The 17,895-nt window shown below is 53.4% G+C and overlaps 1 protein-coding gene across 1 annotated transcript; it reads right to left on the reverse strand.

Annotated features, from left to right (window-relative positions):
* Positions 1 to 264: 264 nt before the first annotated feature.
* LOC142433978 (40-kDa huntingtin-associated protein-like) lies at positions 265 to 1,699 on the reverse strand. Its single transcript, XM_075538625.1, has one exon. The coding sequence runs from the start codon at positions 1,537 to 1,539 to the stop codon at positions 349 to 351; it is 1,191 nt and encodes a 396-aa protein (XP_075394740.1). The 5' UTR covers positions 1,540 to 1,699; the 3' UTR covers positions 265 to 348.
* Positions 1,700 to 17,895: the final 16,196 nt, after the last annotated feature.

Genomic DNA, 17,895 nt, shown 5'->3' on the forward strand with positions numbered 1-17,895 from the left:
TGTGTGTGTGTGTGTGTCTCCTTCCCTACCACTGGCAGCCGCGCGGATGCTCTCGGAAGAAGGGCCCGTTGGGCTGGTTCTGAAAGGCCAGAGGCTGGAGGAGCCCCGTGGAGCGGAGCACCCTCCTCTGCCCCCCTGGGGTGGCTGTGAGCCACGGGGCTCCAGCCAGGGCTACTGTCTGTTCCTCGGGCTGGGAGGAACGTGCGGAGTGGGGTGGTGGGGGTGGGGCTTCAGGACCCCGGGAAGGACACCACTGTCGCAAGGTTCAGGATCGAGGTATCTTTTATTTCAGGTACCCTGCAGGGGCAGGAGCAGCATGAGGGGCGAGGGGAAGGCGGACGCCGCCCCTCAGATGCCCTGCCCCGAGGGGGACACGGTTTCTTGCAGCACGAGGTGAAGGAGGTGGTTCTGCTCGGCACTCAGCAACGGCCACAGCTCGCGCTGCAGCGACTTGACGGCTTCAGTGTCCTTCTCGTGGGTGGCCATGACCAAGGACTGGAGTAGCAGAAAGAGTTCCTCGGGCAGCTGGTCACCGCTGTCCTGCGCGTGGCCGTCGAAGGCGTCCCAGGAGTACTTCTCCAAGGTGTGCGCGTGCTCGGGCAGCAGCTTGGCGGGCGGTGGCTGCAGCAGGAGCAGCAGCAGCACGCGGGACACCTCGCAGCGCACCAGCACGTCGCAGAAGGCGCCCAGCGCGGCGGGCGGAGGCCCAGCGTTGCCCACCTTCGGGCCTGAAGGGGCGTGGGCGGGGGCGGCTTCGAGATCGGGCCCGAGTGGCGGCAGCGGTGGCGGCAGCGGTGGCTGCTGCTGCTGGGGGGCCTGGAGCGGGGGCGGCGTGGGGGGCGGCGGCGGCGGGGCGGGCGACGACTGCAGCAGCGGGTGGGTGCCGTGCTCCAGCGCCAGGTGCTGCATGCGGGTGAAGAGCGCCAGCGCGGCGTGGTAGTCGCGCGCCAGCAGCTGGCAGGAGGCGGCGTCGCCCAGCGCCTGCAGCGCGGCCAGGGGCAGCTGGGGTAGCTGCAGCGCGGCGGCCCGCTGGAAGTGGCCGGCGGCGGCGGCCGGTTGGCCCAGGTCGCGCAGCGCGGCGGCCAGCTCCAGGCAGAGCGCGGCGGCGGCGGCCGGCTGGCCCAGCTCGAGGTGCAGGCGCACGGCGGCGCCCAGGGCGGCGGCCGCGGCCTGCAGCGGCTCCCCGTAGGCGGCGGGGCAGAGCAGCCGCTGGCGCGCGTCGCGCTCCTGCCGCAGGAAGAGGCGCGCGGCCTCGGTGAGCGCCAGCGCCTCCCCGGGCCCGTGGAAGAGCGCCTGCTGGCAGCGCGCCACCGCCAGCTGGCACCAGGCCGCGTAGGGCAGGCACTCCTGGGCGCGCAGCTCGCGGCCCAGCTGCCCGAACTGCTCGCCGGCCTCGGCCACGTTCGGCTTCCGCAGGAACCGTTTCTTCAGCTTGTTGGACACCAGCCGGTAGCGGGCCAGGAAGTCGCCGGCCTCGGACCCCAGGCCCGCGGCGCCGCCGCCGCCGCCGCCGCCCAGGCCGGCCCCTGCAGAAGCCATGCTTGTCTTGGTCGCCGCTCTCTCAGTGCTTCCGGACGCACCGCGCCGCCAGCGACGTAGCGGGGAAGCGTGGCGCCGGCGCCCACGACGTGCCTTGCGTCCCTCGTGGCGTGGGCGTGGGCGTGGGCACGGGCGGCCACGATGTGCCCTGCCTCCTGTGGGGTGGGGGCGGGCGGCCGCGACGCGTCTTGCGTCATCGTGGGCCCGCCCACTCTGCCTCGTTGCCGTGGTGATGGGCTAGCAGAGGAATTGGGGGCGGGCCTTGGCCAGATGCCCTGCTGCTGCTGGTGCTAGGTGACTGCTCAGGATGGTTGGTTTACTCATGTTGCCAGGGGAGCTGCCATCTCGGCCAGCTCCTTAAGAGGAGCGTCTCATGATCCCGCATGACTCGCGTTCCTCGCCCGCCCAGGCCTTTCGTCGCTGTTGCTCCCGCGGCTCTTTCATAGAGCCCCCACCCCAGCCCCCGCAATAAAGCCTATCTGAGAAGCCCGCATCCTGCAGACTTGACCCTGCCAGAGGCCCCTGGGCCTTGACCTCCCCAGAGGCCCGAGCAAAGGAGCCAGCCAACCAGCCAGCCACCAGGGGGTTGGGGGCTCTTGTGCACTGACCCGCCCCCCAGCTCCTCGTCTTCCTGCCTACGCGCCCCCCTCCACCGCCCCCCCCATGACCCCCCCCCCGCGGTCTCTGCACCATCCCCAGGAGAGCAGGGCTCTCCAGATCTGGAGGCCCTGGTCAGGCCAGCACCTCCATGTTGCAGCCCTGTCCCTCCCTCCCTCCTTCCCTCCCTCCCTCCCAGGGACCCCTAGTCCTTGTGCAGGCTGCAGAGAGGCTAGCCAACTACAAAGACACGCATGCAGACCTAAGGCGGCTGGAAACGCTTTATGAGGCCTGGCCATCCCTCAGGCTGGACCTCTGGGGCTGTAGGCTGTGGGCACGGGGTGGGGGGGTGGGGGGGGTGGAGGGGGATGCCCCCTCACTGGAGGTGCAGCGCCACCTGGGAGATGCTTATTGTCCTTTAGATCAGGAGACTAGGCAGGACATTGATGAGCATGGCCACGTCCACGAGCGCAGGGGCGATGTGCCTTCTGCCGCTGCTATGGGGCTCATTGCCCGCCAGCTGCAACACCCTGGCAGCCAGGCCCTCGAGGATGGCCGTCAAGAACAACACGGACCTGGCCGGGCTCCGGCGCTGGCCGGAGCGGCCCTCCTGGAGCAAGCGCTCCATATTGCTCACCTAGGTGCTCAGCTGCGCCAGGGCCCGGCAAAAGCTGGGCCTCCGAGTGGGGTGGCGGGGGCGGCAGGATGACGATTCCTTCCCCCCCTCCCCCCGCGACGACCACGGCACTTCCTCAGCCCCGGCATGCACTGTGGTGACCTGAGCCTGTTCCGCGGCTCCTGTACGGGCCCTGGCCCTAGCCACCACCAGTCCCCCCCACCCCTCCAGGGCATAGCGACGAGGACAAGGCCACAGCCCCCTCCCCTAGTGGTCCCCAGGTCCCACCGGCCAGCCAGATTCGTCAGAGCTCAGCCTGCCTCGTGACACACGACCCACGCACGCGACGTCACTGGCTGACCACGGGGACAGTGAGGATGGAGGCCCGGAAAGGTCACATCAGCCCCTCAGAATCAATCCGTGTACTCTGGGGATGGGGGAGAGCTGGGACTCAAGGTCAAGCACCCCCTCCTCTCAGACACTGCCGGGGCAGTGGCCTGGGGACTCCTGGACATAGACAGTGACCCGTAGCCCCCGCTACGGTGTCTTCAAACTGCCCCCGCTTTCAATGGCCCTCTCCCCCACCACCACCACCACCACCCCGCTCAATCCTCCCGTGCCTGTGAAAGCACTCCCTCCCGCGGTCTCCCCTCCCTCCAGGCCCTGCCCGTGCGCCTGAGGTCCCCTGGGTGAGCTGCTGGCCCTCTCCGTGGGGCCATGCGCCCCTATCCTGGGCAGAGGTACCAATGGAGCCAGGAGCCACGCACTAGGAGGCCTCCTTTGGGGCCCGGCCTCCCTCTCTCAGTCCCCAGGCTCCCGCCGCGTGCGTGAGCATGCATGTGCGCCACTGGGGTTTGCTCCCATCCCTCTGACCCCGGCACGACTGTGTACACCCTAGGGGGGAAACCCCGTTCTCCTTTGGACGTTTTCTTAATCCGTTCATCCCCGGTGTGATCATTGGGTGGGTCACTCCTGCACGCAAGCCATGAGCCCAAAACAAGGCTCCAGGAATTGATGGACCACCCATTGAAATGTTCCAGCCAGCTGATGAAACACTGGAAGCCCTCACCAGTCTGTGCCGAGAAATTTGGAAGGCAGCTAGCTGGACCGGACGACGTCCACATTTCTTTCCATCGCAAAGAAGAGTAACCCCACAGAATGCACACAGTGTACAACAAGATCATTGATAGCGCATGCAGGTAACATTGTGCTGAGGATCCCCCAACCACGGTGGCGGCAGCACCGTGGCAGGGAGCTGCCAGAGGTTCCAGCCGGATTCAGAAGAGGGCGTGGAACAGGGAATATCATTGCCGACCTCTGATGGATCCTGGCTGAAAGCAGAGAATACCGCGAAGCTGTTTGTTGGTGCTTCCTTGCCTCTGCAAAGGCATCCGAATGTGTAGGTCGCCACAAACTGTGGAGAGTCTTGAGAAGAAAGGGGCATTCCAGACCACTTCCTGGTGCTCACGAGGATCCTGCACTCGGATCAAGAGGCGGTTGTGAGAACAGAACCAGGGTTCTGCCTCGTGGTTTAAAATCAGGAAAGATGTCTGTGGGGGTTGAATCCTCTCACCGTACTTGTGCCATCTGTCTGCGGAGCACATCACGGGCGAAGCTGGGCTCTGTGGAGGAGAATGGGGTGGGAGGAAGGCTCGTTAACCACCTGCCATGTGCCATGCGACACGACCTTGCTCAGCGACAGGGCGGAGGAGCGGAAGCACTGGCTGGTGCAGAGCGACGGTGGCAGCCTGCAGTATGGACCACAACTCAACGTAAAGAAGACCACAACCTCACATTTGGTCCAACGGATGGCATCATGATAAACGGAGCAACATGGACGCTGCCCAAGGAGTTCGTCTTGCTTGGATCCACACTCAGTGCTCATGGGAGCAGCAGCCCAGAGCTCCAAAGACCGATTGCACTGGGTCAAGTCGCTGCAGAAGACCTCTTTCGAGCACTGAAAAGAAGGCTGTTCCTTGGAGGACTGAGGCACGCGCGCCTGACCCAAGCCGTGGCATTTGCAGTCACCTCACATGCGTGTGAAAGTTGGGCCCTGAATAAGGAAGACCGAAGAAGAATCGATGCATTTGAACAATGGTGCTGGAGCAGAATCTTGAGAGTACCACGGACTGCCAAAAGAGCAAACCTCTGTCTGGGAGGAAGTAGCGCCACAACGAGCCTTAGAGGCAAGGATGGCCAGACGTTGTCTCCCGCGCTTTGGGCGTCTTCTCAGGAGAGGCCAGTCCCGGAAGAAAGACAGCATGTTTGGTAAAGAGGAGGGACAGAGAAAAGAGGAAGGCCCGCGACTAGATGGATGGACACAGTGGCTGCAGCCAGGGGCCTCGAGCGTGAGACCAATGGCAAGGGTGGCGTTGGGGACTGGGCAGTGTTTTGCTCTGCTGCACAGAGGCTCCCCACAAGGCAGAATTGCCTGGATGGCACCCACAACCGCCACCGCCACCACCACCACCAAGCCCACCAGCTGCTTCCGTCCCGGGAGACGGGAGAGAACTTGTGTGGCCTGCTCCCGCAAAGAATTCTGCCTTGGAAACCCCGTGGGCCAGTTCGGCTGTCCTGTAGGGTCACTATGCATCAGAATGGACTTGATCTCAAAGGGTTTGGCACCTTACTCACAGGGGTATTTACTGGCTAGTTGCCCTTATGCAACACTTCTCTGCCCAGGATTTCACTGACTAGTTCCCCAGCCCCAGCCCTGCTCAGTGTTCTTGCTGGGGCATGGGGGAGGGTGGATAGGATCAACAGCAGGCTGAGCCAGCCAGCCCTTCTCCCCACTAGATCCTTTTGGAAGCCTCCTCTCTTCCTGCACCCCTCCCTGCTCCCCAACTTCAGCGTTTTAACATTTCTTACTCGCTTGATTAAGCACTATTGGGTAAAGGAGATTCTCTGATCTGTCTTCACTTCTACCATCTTTTACAAATACATCTCTGGTTTGATGTTGAATGGGTTATCCCCGCCCCACGGGGTGGGGGAGGGGGGGCGGCGCATGGAAATAGGCTCTGGTTCACTTGGAGTTAATGAGGTTCAGACAAATTTAAGATTTAAAATGTTTCACATGTGGGACGCTAATGGCTCTATGCTTATCAAGGTCCTTTTCCAATTTCATCCCAAATCGTTCAAGAACCTCATCTCACAAGGTTGAATGTTGTGAAACAGTATTTCAGTTCACCTTGCCAGGTCTACTGCTTTATATGGTCGCCTGTGAACGTCTCCACTCAGTCATGGTTGCCTGCTGCTTTGCTCACAGCAGCTCTCTGCTTTGTTCTCGGATCGACTTGCTTATAGTTGGAGGGACACCTTGGAGTTGTGATTTTAGTGAGTGGTCAAATCTCTGAATCTCAAGAATAACTTGAACAAAGATATTTGCGCGGCAATCTACCTGGGTGTCATCTTCCTGGTAAACACTCGAATCGTCTTCTTCCTCCTCCTTCCCTCCTTCTTCCTCCCGAGGCCATGAATGAGAGGTTTCCAGTTTCGTTGTGGCTGGTCAGAAGTCTGCTGTCAGTTTGCTAGTCGATACTAATGTGTCTTCTCCTTCCGGTTGCCTTTAAGATCATCCCCGTGACTTTGTTCGCCGGTAGTTTCTTCATGATTTGGTTTTTGCCAATTCTGCTTGTGATGTCTGCTCTCGGAAGCGAGGAATCCTGCCTTCTATCTGGTCTTGGAAAATCTTCAGTCAGTATCTCTTGGTATGTTAGTTGATTGCCATACTCTTTATGCTCTGATTCTGTCACTACTATTCGATGTTTCAGCACCTTTACCATCTTTTCCATATCTCTTAACTGTTCTTATAGGTTCTCTCTCTCCTTAGTCCCTCCTGAATAATCTGCTGGGTTCTACTTCAGTATTGAACTGCTAGCTGCATGGTCAGTGGTTCACATTCACCATCTGCTCTGAGGGCAGGAGATGAAATGTTTGCTCCCATCGAGATGGGCCATCTTGGAAACCCTACATTTGGTCACTGTAAGTCAGCAGCCACGTGATGGCAGTGGGTTCGGTTCTGATTTGGGGGGCCTCCAGTTTGCTGAACCAGACAAATCTGAGGCGATCTGTAATGCCAAGGGAAATACTGTGTTTCACTTCTAGATGTTCTTTTGTCTTTCTTTCTTCTTAAAACCAGTCTCTGCTTTCTGATATCCCCCTTCCCGCACAGGATCTCTCTTTTCCCTCGTATGTTTATCTTTGTGTGTGTGCGGTGTCTTCATTTTCTTTGCTGTGCCCCACCCTTTCCTGCCCCTTGCAGGTCTGCCCAGTCTAATCCTGTTTGTCCTTTGTTTGCTGACTCCACATTGGAGATTTGGGTGGTTTCTTTCTTTCTTTCTTTCTTTCTTTCTTTCTTTCTTTCTTTTCCTTCTCCTTATGTGTGTTATTACTCGGGGCTTCAAGGTTAGAGCTTCTCCAGCAGCGCTCTCTGTGTGCGTCTTTTGTGAGGTCGGGATTGATCATGTGTTTCTCCAGCACACTGATGTGGTTACTTCTGCCAGGAGATGCAGGCCCTAGCACTGGCCTCGTAGGCTTTTTTGTTTTGTTTTTAATGTGTGTGTGTGTGTGTGTGTGTGTGTGTGTGTGTGTGGTGTGTATAGTGTGTGTGTCTGTGTGTTTGTCCCCATGGGGCCTCCTGGAGTACACATGGAATGTCACTTCTAACACTAGTCGCTCATGACAATAAACCTTGAGTTACAGGGAAGCATTTCGTCTCTTCTCATCAGGATCCCAAAAGTGGTGAACTCTCTCCTGACCTCTCCAAGGGAATGATCCAGTTCTGATCTAGTCCACCCTCTCATTGTCTGTGTGACCCTCGTCCACCCATGGCTGCTCTCTGTAATTTAGTTTATTGACACCCCAGTGTGACCCTTTCTTTACCTCAGGCTGATCACATGAGGTACAGATAGGGAAATTTATTACATTGTTCCCACATTTTCTACTGGTTTCTCCCACACACCCCGGACTGTCCCCAAGCCCCCCAAAGGGGTTTCAGGTAGCCTAGTGTGCAATAGTTCCAGAAATGGAAATAACTTTCCCTTTTTAAACTCACATAGCAACAAGGAGTTCCCACACAATTTCTAGAGGAAGAATCTGATCATGGAGTAAGCGTCCCATAAATACTTAACCTCAGAGAAGGACTGTAGTTTCGCGGTCCCTGGGGGCAAAAACCAGTTCACTGTTTAACTATTAACTGAAAGGCTGGCCGTTTGAATCCCCTCAGTGGCCTCTTGGACGGATATTTGGGTAATCTGCTTCCAAACCCTCACAGTCATTTCCAATCAACTGCCAGCCAGCCAGACACAAAGAAGGAAACAACACCTGGGGAGCACAGCTGCACTCTGCAACACACGTGATCAGCGTCGACTGCTGGCAACTGGTTAACTACCCAATACCAGAGGCGAGGTCCAGCAGTGGAAAGAGCCTTGATTGCTCCAAGTCAGATGGCTGCCTTCATGAAACTTTTCGGTTCTAGGATTCTTTAAAAACTAAAGAAAAACCCTGCGGTTGAGTTCATTCTATCTTGTGAAGATGCTCTGGGTCCCCTAAGGTCTCTGAGGCTGTAACCTTAATGGAAGGCGATGGCGTCCCATCTTTCTTCCACAGAATGCCTGGTGGGCTCAAACCACTGCAGCCGAGCCCCAACGTACTCTCCATGTGAGAACATGCGAAGGCCCTATCCGTGCCTTCCTACCCTGGAGCACGGTGGTCAAACGCAATCACTTTCAGCGTGTTCCTGACCTGGGCCCATGGAAATAAGTGCTGAAGGCGGGGAAAAAAGTCACAGGGTGGCGCTCAAGATCATGTACATCTACCATCAAGGGTGGTCCTCTCCTGAGACCCAGAAAACAGATATTCCTGCGCACTCTGGAAGGGAATGTGTAAACCTGTTAGTAAGCTTTCTTCCTAAAATTCTTAAAATTGGGTTAGGAATGATGCCGTAACTTTAACATGGTAAGAGTGAAACCCCAGACCCATGAATAGTAGATGGCACATCACCTGGATGGTCTGTGTGCATGTGATAGGCAGGGTTATTGTGCCAACCCGGCCAACAGGAACATGGGGGATTGATAAGGTCACAGTTTGATCGGGGGCCAAAGAGATAAATGGCTCTTCAAGGCCCACCCACCCCACCCTCTCTCTTGCACCCTGCTGATCCGACCAGCGTGGGGCTGCTAGTTCTCTGCCTCAACTTGTGAGCTATGCTACCTGTGGAACAGCCAACCCGTGGATCGTGTCGCTAGAGCTTGAGGTTCTTTCGAGACCTGCTTTGCCACGCTGCTGGTGGGTACATCGCTTGAGCTTGGGGCTGTCGGGCCCTGTTGTCTTGCTGACTGTTGGTGACCCGCCCTGCTGTTTCCTGCCTGTGGCCGGACTGCCTGCACTGCCCTATGGAAGACTCGGCTGTCTGCTTCCTTGACCTTGGACCCAGCTGCCCTCGTGAGTTCAAGGACTTCCAGTATATTCACTGTTCCGTGGAAGTGAGTTGAACGGAGTCCTCTGTGCAGCTGTGTGTACTAATTAGCTGTTTGCATTCCTCCATGCTGTATCTGTCTATCCTCTTCATATACTGAAAACCATCAGTGTCCTGGTTTTGTTTCTCTAGAGCAGTGGTTCTCAACCTTCCTCGTGCCGCGACTCTTTCATACATTTCCTCATGTGGTGGTGACCCCAAACCGTACAATTATTTTCGTTGCTATTTTATCATTATCATTGTTCTACTGTCCTGAATCGTTAGAACCCTGTGAATGGGTCGTTGTTCGACGACCACCCCCCCAAAGGGGTTGTGACCCACAGGTTGAGAACCGCTGCTCTAGAGAACCTGTGTCTAACAGAGGGCACTTCCAACTCACATAGACCCACGAGTGCATTCATGACCTTGCCCCCCAACCGCTTTCCTTTTCGAATAGGCTCAATGCCCAGCTCAATGCCCAGTTGACCCAGTCCATAGCTTAGGGATCATCCTTGACCCCCTTCATCTCCCTCCGCTGCCCTCGTGAGTTCCGTCTTGTTCCATTGCACATGGCGCAGCTATGAGTCATAACAAGTCCAAAGGATTCCACCTTTGCAATGTCTATGCAATAGATCCACGTCTCTCCTTGGTGCTGCTACATGCAGTCACATGCCTCTTGGGAGTGACGCAGGTCTCTCTTCTGTTCTTTCTCCAAAATGGTGGGACCAACCGATCTGGAGGAAATACTTTTCCCTTCGCATTTCTACAAGGCAATCTCCAATGCTCTGAATTCCCTTCTGGCTTTCAGCCTCAGAATTTGAGACAGAAAGAATTGCAGACTCTTTCCCTCCAGGTTGAAATTGTAATCTTGAGGTCCCCGAGGAGGGCGGACGTGTGCATGGTTGCATAACCCTCTGAAGCGATTCTGCCGTGCTACCCCGGTTGGGAACCCTGGCCCAGCACTGCGGATTCCTGGGGTGCGGGGAGTCTACCCTTGAACTTTGTATTCAACAAACGATACCACAGCCCCTGATTGCGATAGAAGACCAAACCAAACTCACCGCCACGGATACCATTCCAACGCTTAACACTCCTGCATCGGGGCTCTGAGTGGATAAAACTTTCCAGGCTCCCACACCCCATCCTTCTGTCTGGTGGCAGCTGGCTGGTGGCTTTGAACTGCCAGCCCCACAGTGCCCTAAAGGGACCCTGTGATATAGAAGCAGTGCTCAGTAGTTGTGGATGAGTAAAGAGCAGAACGGAAGCCTGGGTGGGGGGGGGGCGCTGAGAGCAGTGGGTGGGAGGGAGGGCTCCTAGAAGTGCTTCAGCAGTGGACCCGCGTGGCCATGGAGCTGGAGCCTCTGCTCATCCCTTGCCCAAGGAAGCGTTGAAAGCAACAGGTCACTTTCTGTAGCCTGAGCAGGGGCTCCTTCGCATCCTCCCTCCACCCCCCACCCCCCACTCCAGTGGCTTTCCTGGCGGGAATGGTTTGAGCAATCACTGGCACCAGTTACTCCACGTTCCTTGGTGTTTCTCAGTGAGGAGCGACTCCAGGTTGTCTAGTCTTTGGTGCTTGCAGAAATCAATGTACATGTGGGTCTGTTTCTTTTATAATGCAGAGCTTTCCTGCAACACTTCTGGAAGAGCAGGATGAAAGACACCACTTTGTCTTCATGCTTTCCATGGAGCTGCTCATGACCTAGGAGAGCTGGCTAAAGAGGCCACTTCCCTGGCATCTCCTGAGAACGCTTTTCTTCCTGAGGGCAGTTTTGCCTATCTCCTGAAAGTTCCTTTTCCCTGGCGCTCATGTTCTCTCCATCCAGGCTTGTTGACAACAGGATCAATGGATCCCACTCCACTGGGGCAGAATGCTAAGGGCCCATAACAGACCAGCAAGGGGAGCAAAGCAATAAAATCCCCGGGGAATGCCAAAAATAGGCTTTGGGGCCAGGGCATGGCACCCCATGAGACTCAACCGGAAAACACTCCTAAAGGTCAATAAACAGACCTGAAACTATTTGTAGGATTTCCTTCTCTTTTGGCCTTGGGTTTTTCTTGTTGTTGTTTTGTTTTGCTCTGCCTTGTTTTTGCGCTTATTATTGTCTCTGCAGGTCTATCTAGATAAGATAGGCGGGATAAAAAATCTGGAGGAGAAAACAACGGGACCGATGGTTCCAGGGGCGGGGGGAGGACACGGGAGACGGAAGGAAGTGGGTGCTAACAAACCCAGGGACAAGGGAACAACAAATGATCGAAAATCGGTGGCGAGGAGTGCATAGGGTGCCTGAGAACTCTTCATCAAGGGCCATGTAACCGAGAGGAATTACTGAAATCTGAACGAAGGCAGACAAGAGAAAAGTAAAAAGAAGTGGAGGAAAGAACTAGGAGGCAAATGGGCACTTATAGGGCTCTGAATACAGGCATGGACATATGTAAATATATTTTTATATAACAATAGGGAAACAGATCTACGTACACATACTTGTAGGTTTAGTACTAAGGTAGCAGATGGACACTGGGCCTCCACTTGAGCTCTCCCTCAATGCAAGAACACTTTGTTCCAGTAACCTGGCATTCTGTGATGCTCAGCTTCCCAGCACGGACACTGAAGATAAAATGGGTGCATAAGCACATGTGATGAAGGAAGCTGATGGTGCCCGGCTATCAAAAGATATAGCATCTGGGGTCTTAAAGGCTTGAAATTTAACTGGCAGCCATCTAGCTGAGAAGCAAACATGAAAGAAGCACACCAGCCCGTGTGATCATGAGGTGTCAATGGGATCAGGTAGCAGACATCAAAGACCCAAAACAACAACAACAACAAAAATCGTGTCAATGCAAATGAGTGGGAGTACAGAGTGGAGACCCAAAGCCCATCTGTAGACAACTGAACATCCCCTCACAGAAGGTTCACAAGGAAGAGACGAGGCAGTCAGGGTGCAGTATAGCACTGATGAAGCATACATTTTTCTTTTGATTCTTTAATGTTTCCTCCCTTCCTGCCCCCCCCACCAACTATCATGACCCCAATTGTACCTTACCAATCCAGCTAGACCAGAGAATGTATACAGGTACAGATCAGAGCTGGAAACACAGGGGATCCAGGACAGATAAACCCTTCAGGACCCATAATGAGAGCAGCGATACCAGAAGAGGAAGGGGAAGGTGGAGGGGGGGAGAGGTGGGAACCCATCTCAAAGATCCAACATATAACCCCTTCCCAGGGGGCCGGACAACAGAAGAGTGGGTGAAGGGAGACATCGATCTGTGTGAGACATGAAAAAAAAACATTTATAAATTATCAAGGGCTCAATGGGGGGGAGGGACAGAGGGGGAAAATGAGGAGCTGATACCAAGGTCTCGAGTAGAAAGAAATGGTTTAGAAAATTATGATGGCAGCATATGTACAAAAGTGCTTGACACAATGGAGGGATGGATTGTGATAAGAGCTGTAGGAGTCCCCAATAAAATGATTTTTTAAAAAAGAAAAAGAAAATAGGATCTGGTATTTCAAAACCCTCCCCACTCCAAATACTTATGCACTCTCGAGCACACACAGACACCCATCAAGACACACACGAAAGGAACTTACAAAGTGAAAATAAATATGTGTGTGTGTGTGCGTGTGTGTGTAAGAGCTTCCCAAGGTTCTTGGGGAAAATGCATGATCTCTTCATTCCACTCTTCCACACCCTCTCGTGTATCCATTACATAAAGAACATGTTCTTGGTGCACATCCACACACATGCAGGGGGGAGTCAAAGGGCATTGCTATTAGGGTTCCAGTTCCTACAGGCAAGGGTTTCTTCCAGACCACATGAGTGTCAATGTGACTGCGTCACCAGTGGCTGGTTGCAGACACACTCTCTCACTAGCACACTGGTCTTAGGCTCCTTCTAAATGCAAACAAACAAACAACCTCAGCAGCAGTGATTGCATTCCAGCTCCTAGGGACCCTACAGGACAGGGTGGAACTGCCCTGGTGAGTTTCCCAGACTGTAACGCGTTTCGGGAGTAGAAAGCCTCGTCTTTCTCCCGAGGAGCGATGGGTGGCCTCGAACTGCCGGCATTTCAATTGGCAGCCCAATGCGGGCGTAACTGCTTCACCACCAGGCCTCCTTTTGGTCTCAATTAGCATGCCTGACAAAACGTGCCACTCAAAACAGTGGCTTCCACGGGGATCTGCTGAACCAGTTCAAGCCAAGACAGGTAGATCGACTCTGAAGGTTTCGCGAGTGGTGTATTTATTCGTTTCTCCATCGTGTATCTGTGTGCTGTCGACGTTCTAAAGATTAATCCAGATGGACTGACTCAAAGGACACAGCAGGAGCATAGAGGCTTCCGCTAGAGAATCTTAAGAAACTTGCCAAGTGCACTGGGGCGACAAATGTCGGGGCGTTGCTCTGGGGGTATTTCCTTTTGTCTTGTTTTCCTATCACAACACATCTGCTGATATTTAAGGGCAGCGAGGACTGTCCTGTGAGAATGTCCTGAGGCAGTCTTACTCCCTCCACCCTGCCACCCCGATAGCTGGCCCTTTAAGGCTTCCTTTTGCTCCCACAATCTCGGGCAATGCTGAGCAGGAGGAGAAGTTCAGGCCCTGGAGGGCGCCCAGCCAGTCGGTTTGCAGGGGTATCAGCAGAAGAGCTCAGCGTTCCGTGAGGAAGGCTCGGAGAGATGGAAGCACCATCTTCAGAAGTGTGCATATTAGAGGATGACCACAGGTAGAGGATCTGGTTCTCACCTGGACCCAGGCTGGGGCATGGCCAGGCAACACAAAGCCAAGTCCCTGATGCATACACCCGTGGGAAGCGGGCAGAGTCTCGGCACTCCTGGAGTGTCGCCCGTTTCCAGTGTCTGACGAAACACAGAGTTTCTCTAGACTTTGCAAAATCTAACAGTCGTGCCTACACGTTCCCTTGTCAGGGACAGAGGTAGCTCAATCGGTGAAGAGGAACCACGAAAGTTCGTTTCAGGAAGGCTCCGCGCGTTATCGCACGGCGCTGCTTATTGAAGCCGCAAGCGTGACCTTGAGACACCGCGGGAGGAGCCACCAGCTACAGACAAGTCTTGTTTGCTCCTCAAGGCTAATTCTGGAATGTCCCATTTTAGAGTCAGTCATTCCTAGTTCCCCAACCCCGGGGGCTTTGTTCCAATGATTGCAACATACTGCCTCATCATGCGGAAAAACAACAGGCTCCCCCTCTGCTATAGCTGTTTCACCAAGGGCTCAAGTCCTTGTTAGCAATACTTTCTGAATGACCATGGTAGCGGCATAGGTCTAGCTGCAGCATATCCGCTATCTAGGTTTGAGATAGTCCAAGTTGATTGTGCCAACCTGGTCAATAAACACATGTGGGGTTAATTGAAGGGCGGAGGAATACATGGTTTGAGTTCTTGGGTCTCTTGCTGTCTGATAGTCGGACCAGGGTGCAGCTGCCTTAGCCAGTTGCCTGCTTCAGCTGACAAGGCTCACTGCCTGCGAGTCGTCCCCGAGGAGAAGCCACATGGACCTGCCCCGATGCAGCCCTGGGTGCTGGAGACCCCTGCCAGTGCTGAGATGCTTACACCCTCACTGATTCAGCTTTCCTCCTGCAGCCAGCGTCACTGCATGTGTTTTGTGAGGAGGAGGACTTTGTGGATTGGTGTCGTACATAGGGGCTAATGTTGGACTTGTGGGCTTGGGCAGCACTGGGTTGGGATGTTTTCTTGATGAGCACTTACCCTTTATGTAAAACTCTCTCTTATACATATAAGTTTCTGTGGATTTGTTTCTCTAATGTACCCAGACTAACACAAGGTTAACCTCCTAGCTGTGGCTATGTCTTATTCTTCAGGAGACTGTTATGAGTTAGAAGCTGCTGGAGGACAGAGAACAACGGCCTGCGGCATCAGGACTCGAGGAGGACTGACTGATTGCACGTGATAGGCAGGTGACCCAACTGGCTTGCTGAAAGTGAGGAGAACCTTAAACACTTGCTGATGAAGAGCAAGGAGTGCATCCTTCAGTACGGATTACAACTCCGTGTCAGGAAAACCAAATTCCTCACGACTGGACCAGTAGGTCACCTCATGATGAAGGGGAGGGGGGTGTTGAAGTGGTCAAGGGATCCACAGACAACGCCCATGGACACAGCAGTCGAGAGACTGGACGACAAATCGTAGTGGGTAAATCTGATGCACGAGACCACCTTAAAGTGTTGAAAAGCATGGATGTTAACTTTGAGGACTAAGGCGCACCTGGCCTCAGCCGTGGTAGGTTCCGTCACCGCAGATGCATGTGAAACTTAGAAATGGAAAACAGAAGACCAACGTAGAATGGGTGCATTTGAATGACGCTGCTGGTGAGGAATTTGGAAAGGACTGTGCACTTCCGGAAGAACAAATAGATGGGTCTGGGAAGGAGGACAGACCCACTGCTCCTTAGAGGCAAGGATGACAAGACTTCTTGTCATGTATCATGGCAGTGCTTCTCAACCTTCCTAATGCCACGAACCTTTAATACAGTTCCTCATTTTGTGATGACCTCCCCAACGCAACCATAAAATTATTACTGTTATGAATTGGGCAACCCTTGTGAAATGGTCCTTCAAACGCCAAGGGGGTCGTGACCACAGGTTTAGAACCCCTGCCCTAGAGCTTTCTGAGATTTGTTTCTGAGGTAAATGCAACTCTTTGGCCATGCAGAACCCACAGACAATACTCATGAGTGGGGTTTACTGATGGAAATTAACAGGCTACATTTCAGGTGAGCAATGCTCAGAATAAAATTTTTCAGTCAGGTCATGTTACAAAGTTCTTTTTGGGATGCTAAAACGTGCTCAACACATATACCACTCTGCTCAAAGCCTCAATCCAAGGCATTCAGCTCTAGCTTTTCGGGCCAATAAACTCAACTCCCCAAATTAAGTGCCTAAACAACCTCACCCAGAAGACACTCAATTTCAGCTCCCTCTCCAATTCTGTGGGTCAGCAAACCCAGATCCCCCAATTAAGGGCCCAGAGGCACCTTACTCCACAATCTAACCTCTTGCCCTAAAGCACTCAGCGTTTACTTGCTCTGTGGCCGGGAAGTTAACTCTTCTGTCTCATGCTGACTCGTGGTCCTCCTGCTCCTCCTCTGTCACTCCTCTGGTGTCAAAGCTGTCTCCTTGTTCACTGCACAGGGTTCTCAGATCCAGAGGATTTGTTTGACTCATGGCTGTTGCTGGTAGCCAAACTCCAACTCATTGCTTCTGAGATGGCTCACTTTATAGTCAGGAACAATTCAAGCACAATGAATCCTGTTAACAAGCACTCACAATTGAATCCTATCAGTGTCTTCACCTACCTTCTTCTCTTATCCAGACCCATTGGGGAAAAGGTTGTTTTGTGAATTACAGATACCATAAATGCTCAAGTATAAGCCAACCTAAATATCAGACGAGGCTCCCAAATTTTACCACAAAAACTGCATTAAAATGTGCTGAAAGACTAGGCTTATACAAAAGTAAACATGGTACTATGTTTAGAAGAGCCAAGTTGAAAAATTTCACAATATTGCACCAAGAAAATAATGTCTCAATTGTGGCGATATCGGGAGGGTGGAGGGAAGGTTGGGTAGAAAGGGGAAACCGATCACAAAGATCTACATATAACCCCTTCACTGGGGGATGGACAACAAAAAAGTGGGTAAAGGGAGATGCTGGACAGTGTAAGACATGACACAATAATAATAATTTATAAATTATCAAGGACTTATAAGGGAGGGGGGAGTGTGGAGGGAGGGGATAAAATGAGGAGCTGATACCAAGGACTCAAGTAGAAACCAAATGTTTTGAGAATGATGAGGACAACAAATGTACAAATGTGCTTGACACAATGAATGCATGTATGGATTATGATAAGAGTTATATGAGCCTCCAATTAAATGATTTAATGCAAGAACATTTTGTTCTGTTAAATAGGCATTCCATGATGCACACCTTCTAGACATGATCACTGAAGACAAAGCAGGTGTATAAGAAACTGTGGTGAAGAAAGAAGATGGTGCCTGAGTATCAAAAGATATAGCGTCTGGGGTCTTTAAGGCTTGAAGGTAAACAAGTGGCCATCTAGCTCAGAAGCAACAAAGCCCACATGGAAGAAGCACACCAGCCTGTGTGATCACGAGGTGTCGATGAGATCAGGTATCAGGCGGCAACGAACAAAAAAATCATATCATTGTAAATGAGGGGAGCGCAGATTGGGGACCCAAAGCCCATCTGTAGGTAATGGGACACTCCCTTAAAGAAGGGTCTCGGGGAGAAGACAAACCAGTCAGGGTGCAGTGTAGCAATGATGAAACATACAACTTTCCTCTAATTCTTAAATGCTTCCTCCCCCCTACTATCATGATCCCAATTCTACCTTAAAAATCTGGTGAGACCAGAGGATGTACACTGGTACAGATAGGAACTAGAAACACAGGGAATCCAGGACAGATGATCCCTTTGGGACCAGTGCTGAGAGTGGGGATACCGGAAGGTGGAGGGAAGGTGGAGTAGAAAGGGGGGAACCGAGATTAAGAATCTACATATAACCTTTTCCCTGGGGGACGGACAACAGAAGAGTGGGTGAAGGGAGGGAGACGTCAGACTGTGTAAGGCATGACAAAATAATAATGATTTTTTTTGTAGAAAAACACAGATTTATACATTGGCTGAACGTC

The sequence above is a fragment of the Tenrec ecaudatus genome, chromosome X (assembly GCF_050624435.1).
Source record: "Tenrec ecaudatus isolate mTenEca1 chromosome X, mTenEca1.hap1, whole genome shotgun sequence".
NCBI classification, from domain to species: Eukaryota; Metazoa; Chordata; class Mammalia; order Afrosoricida; family Tenrecidae; genus Tenrec; species Tenrec ecaudatus.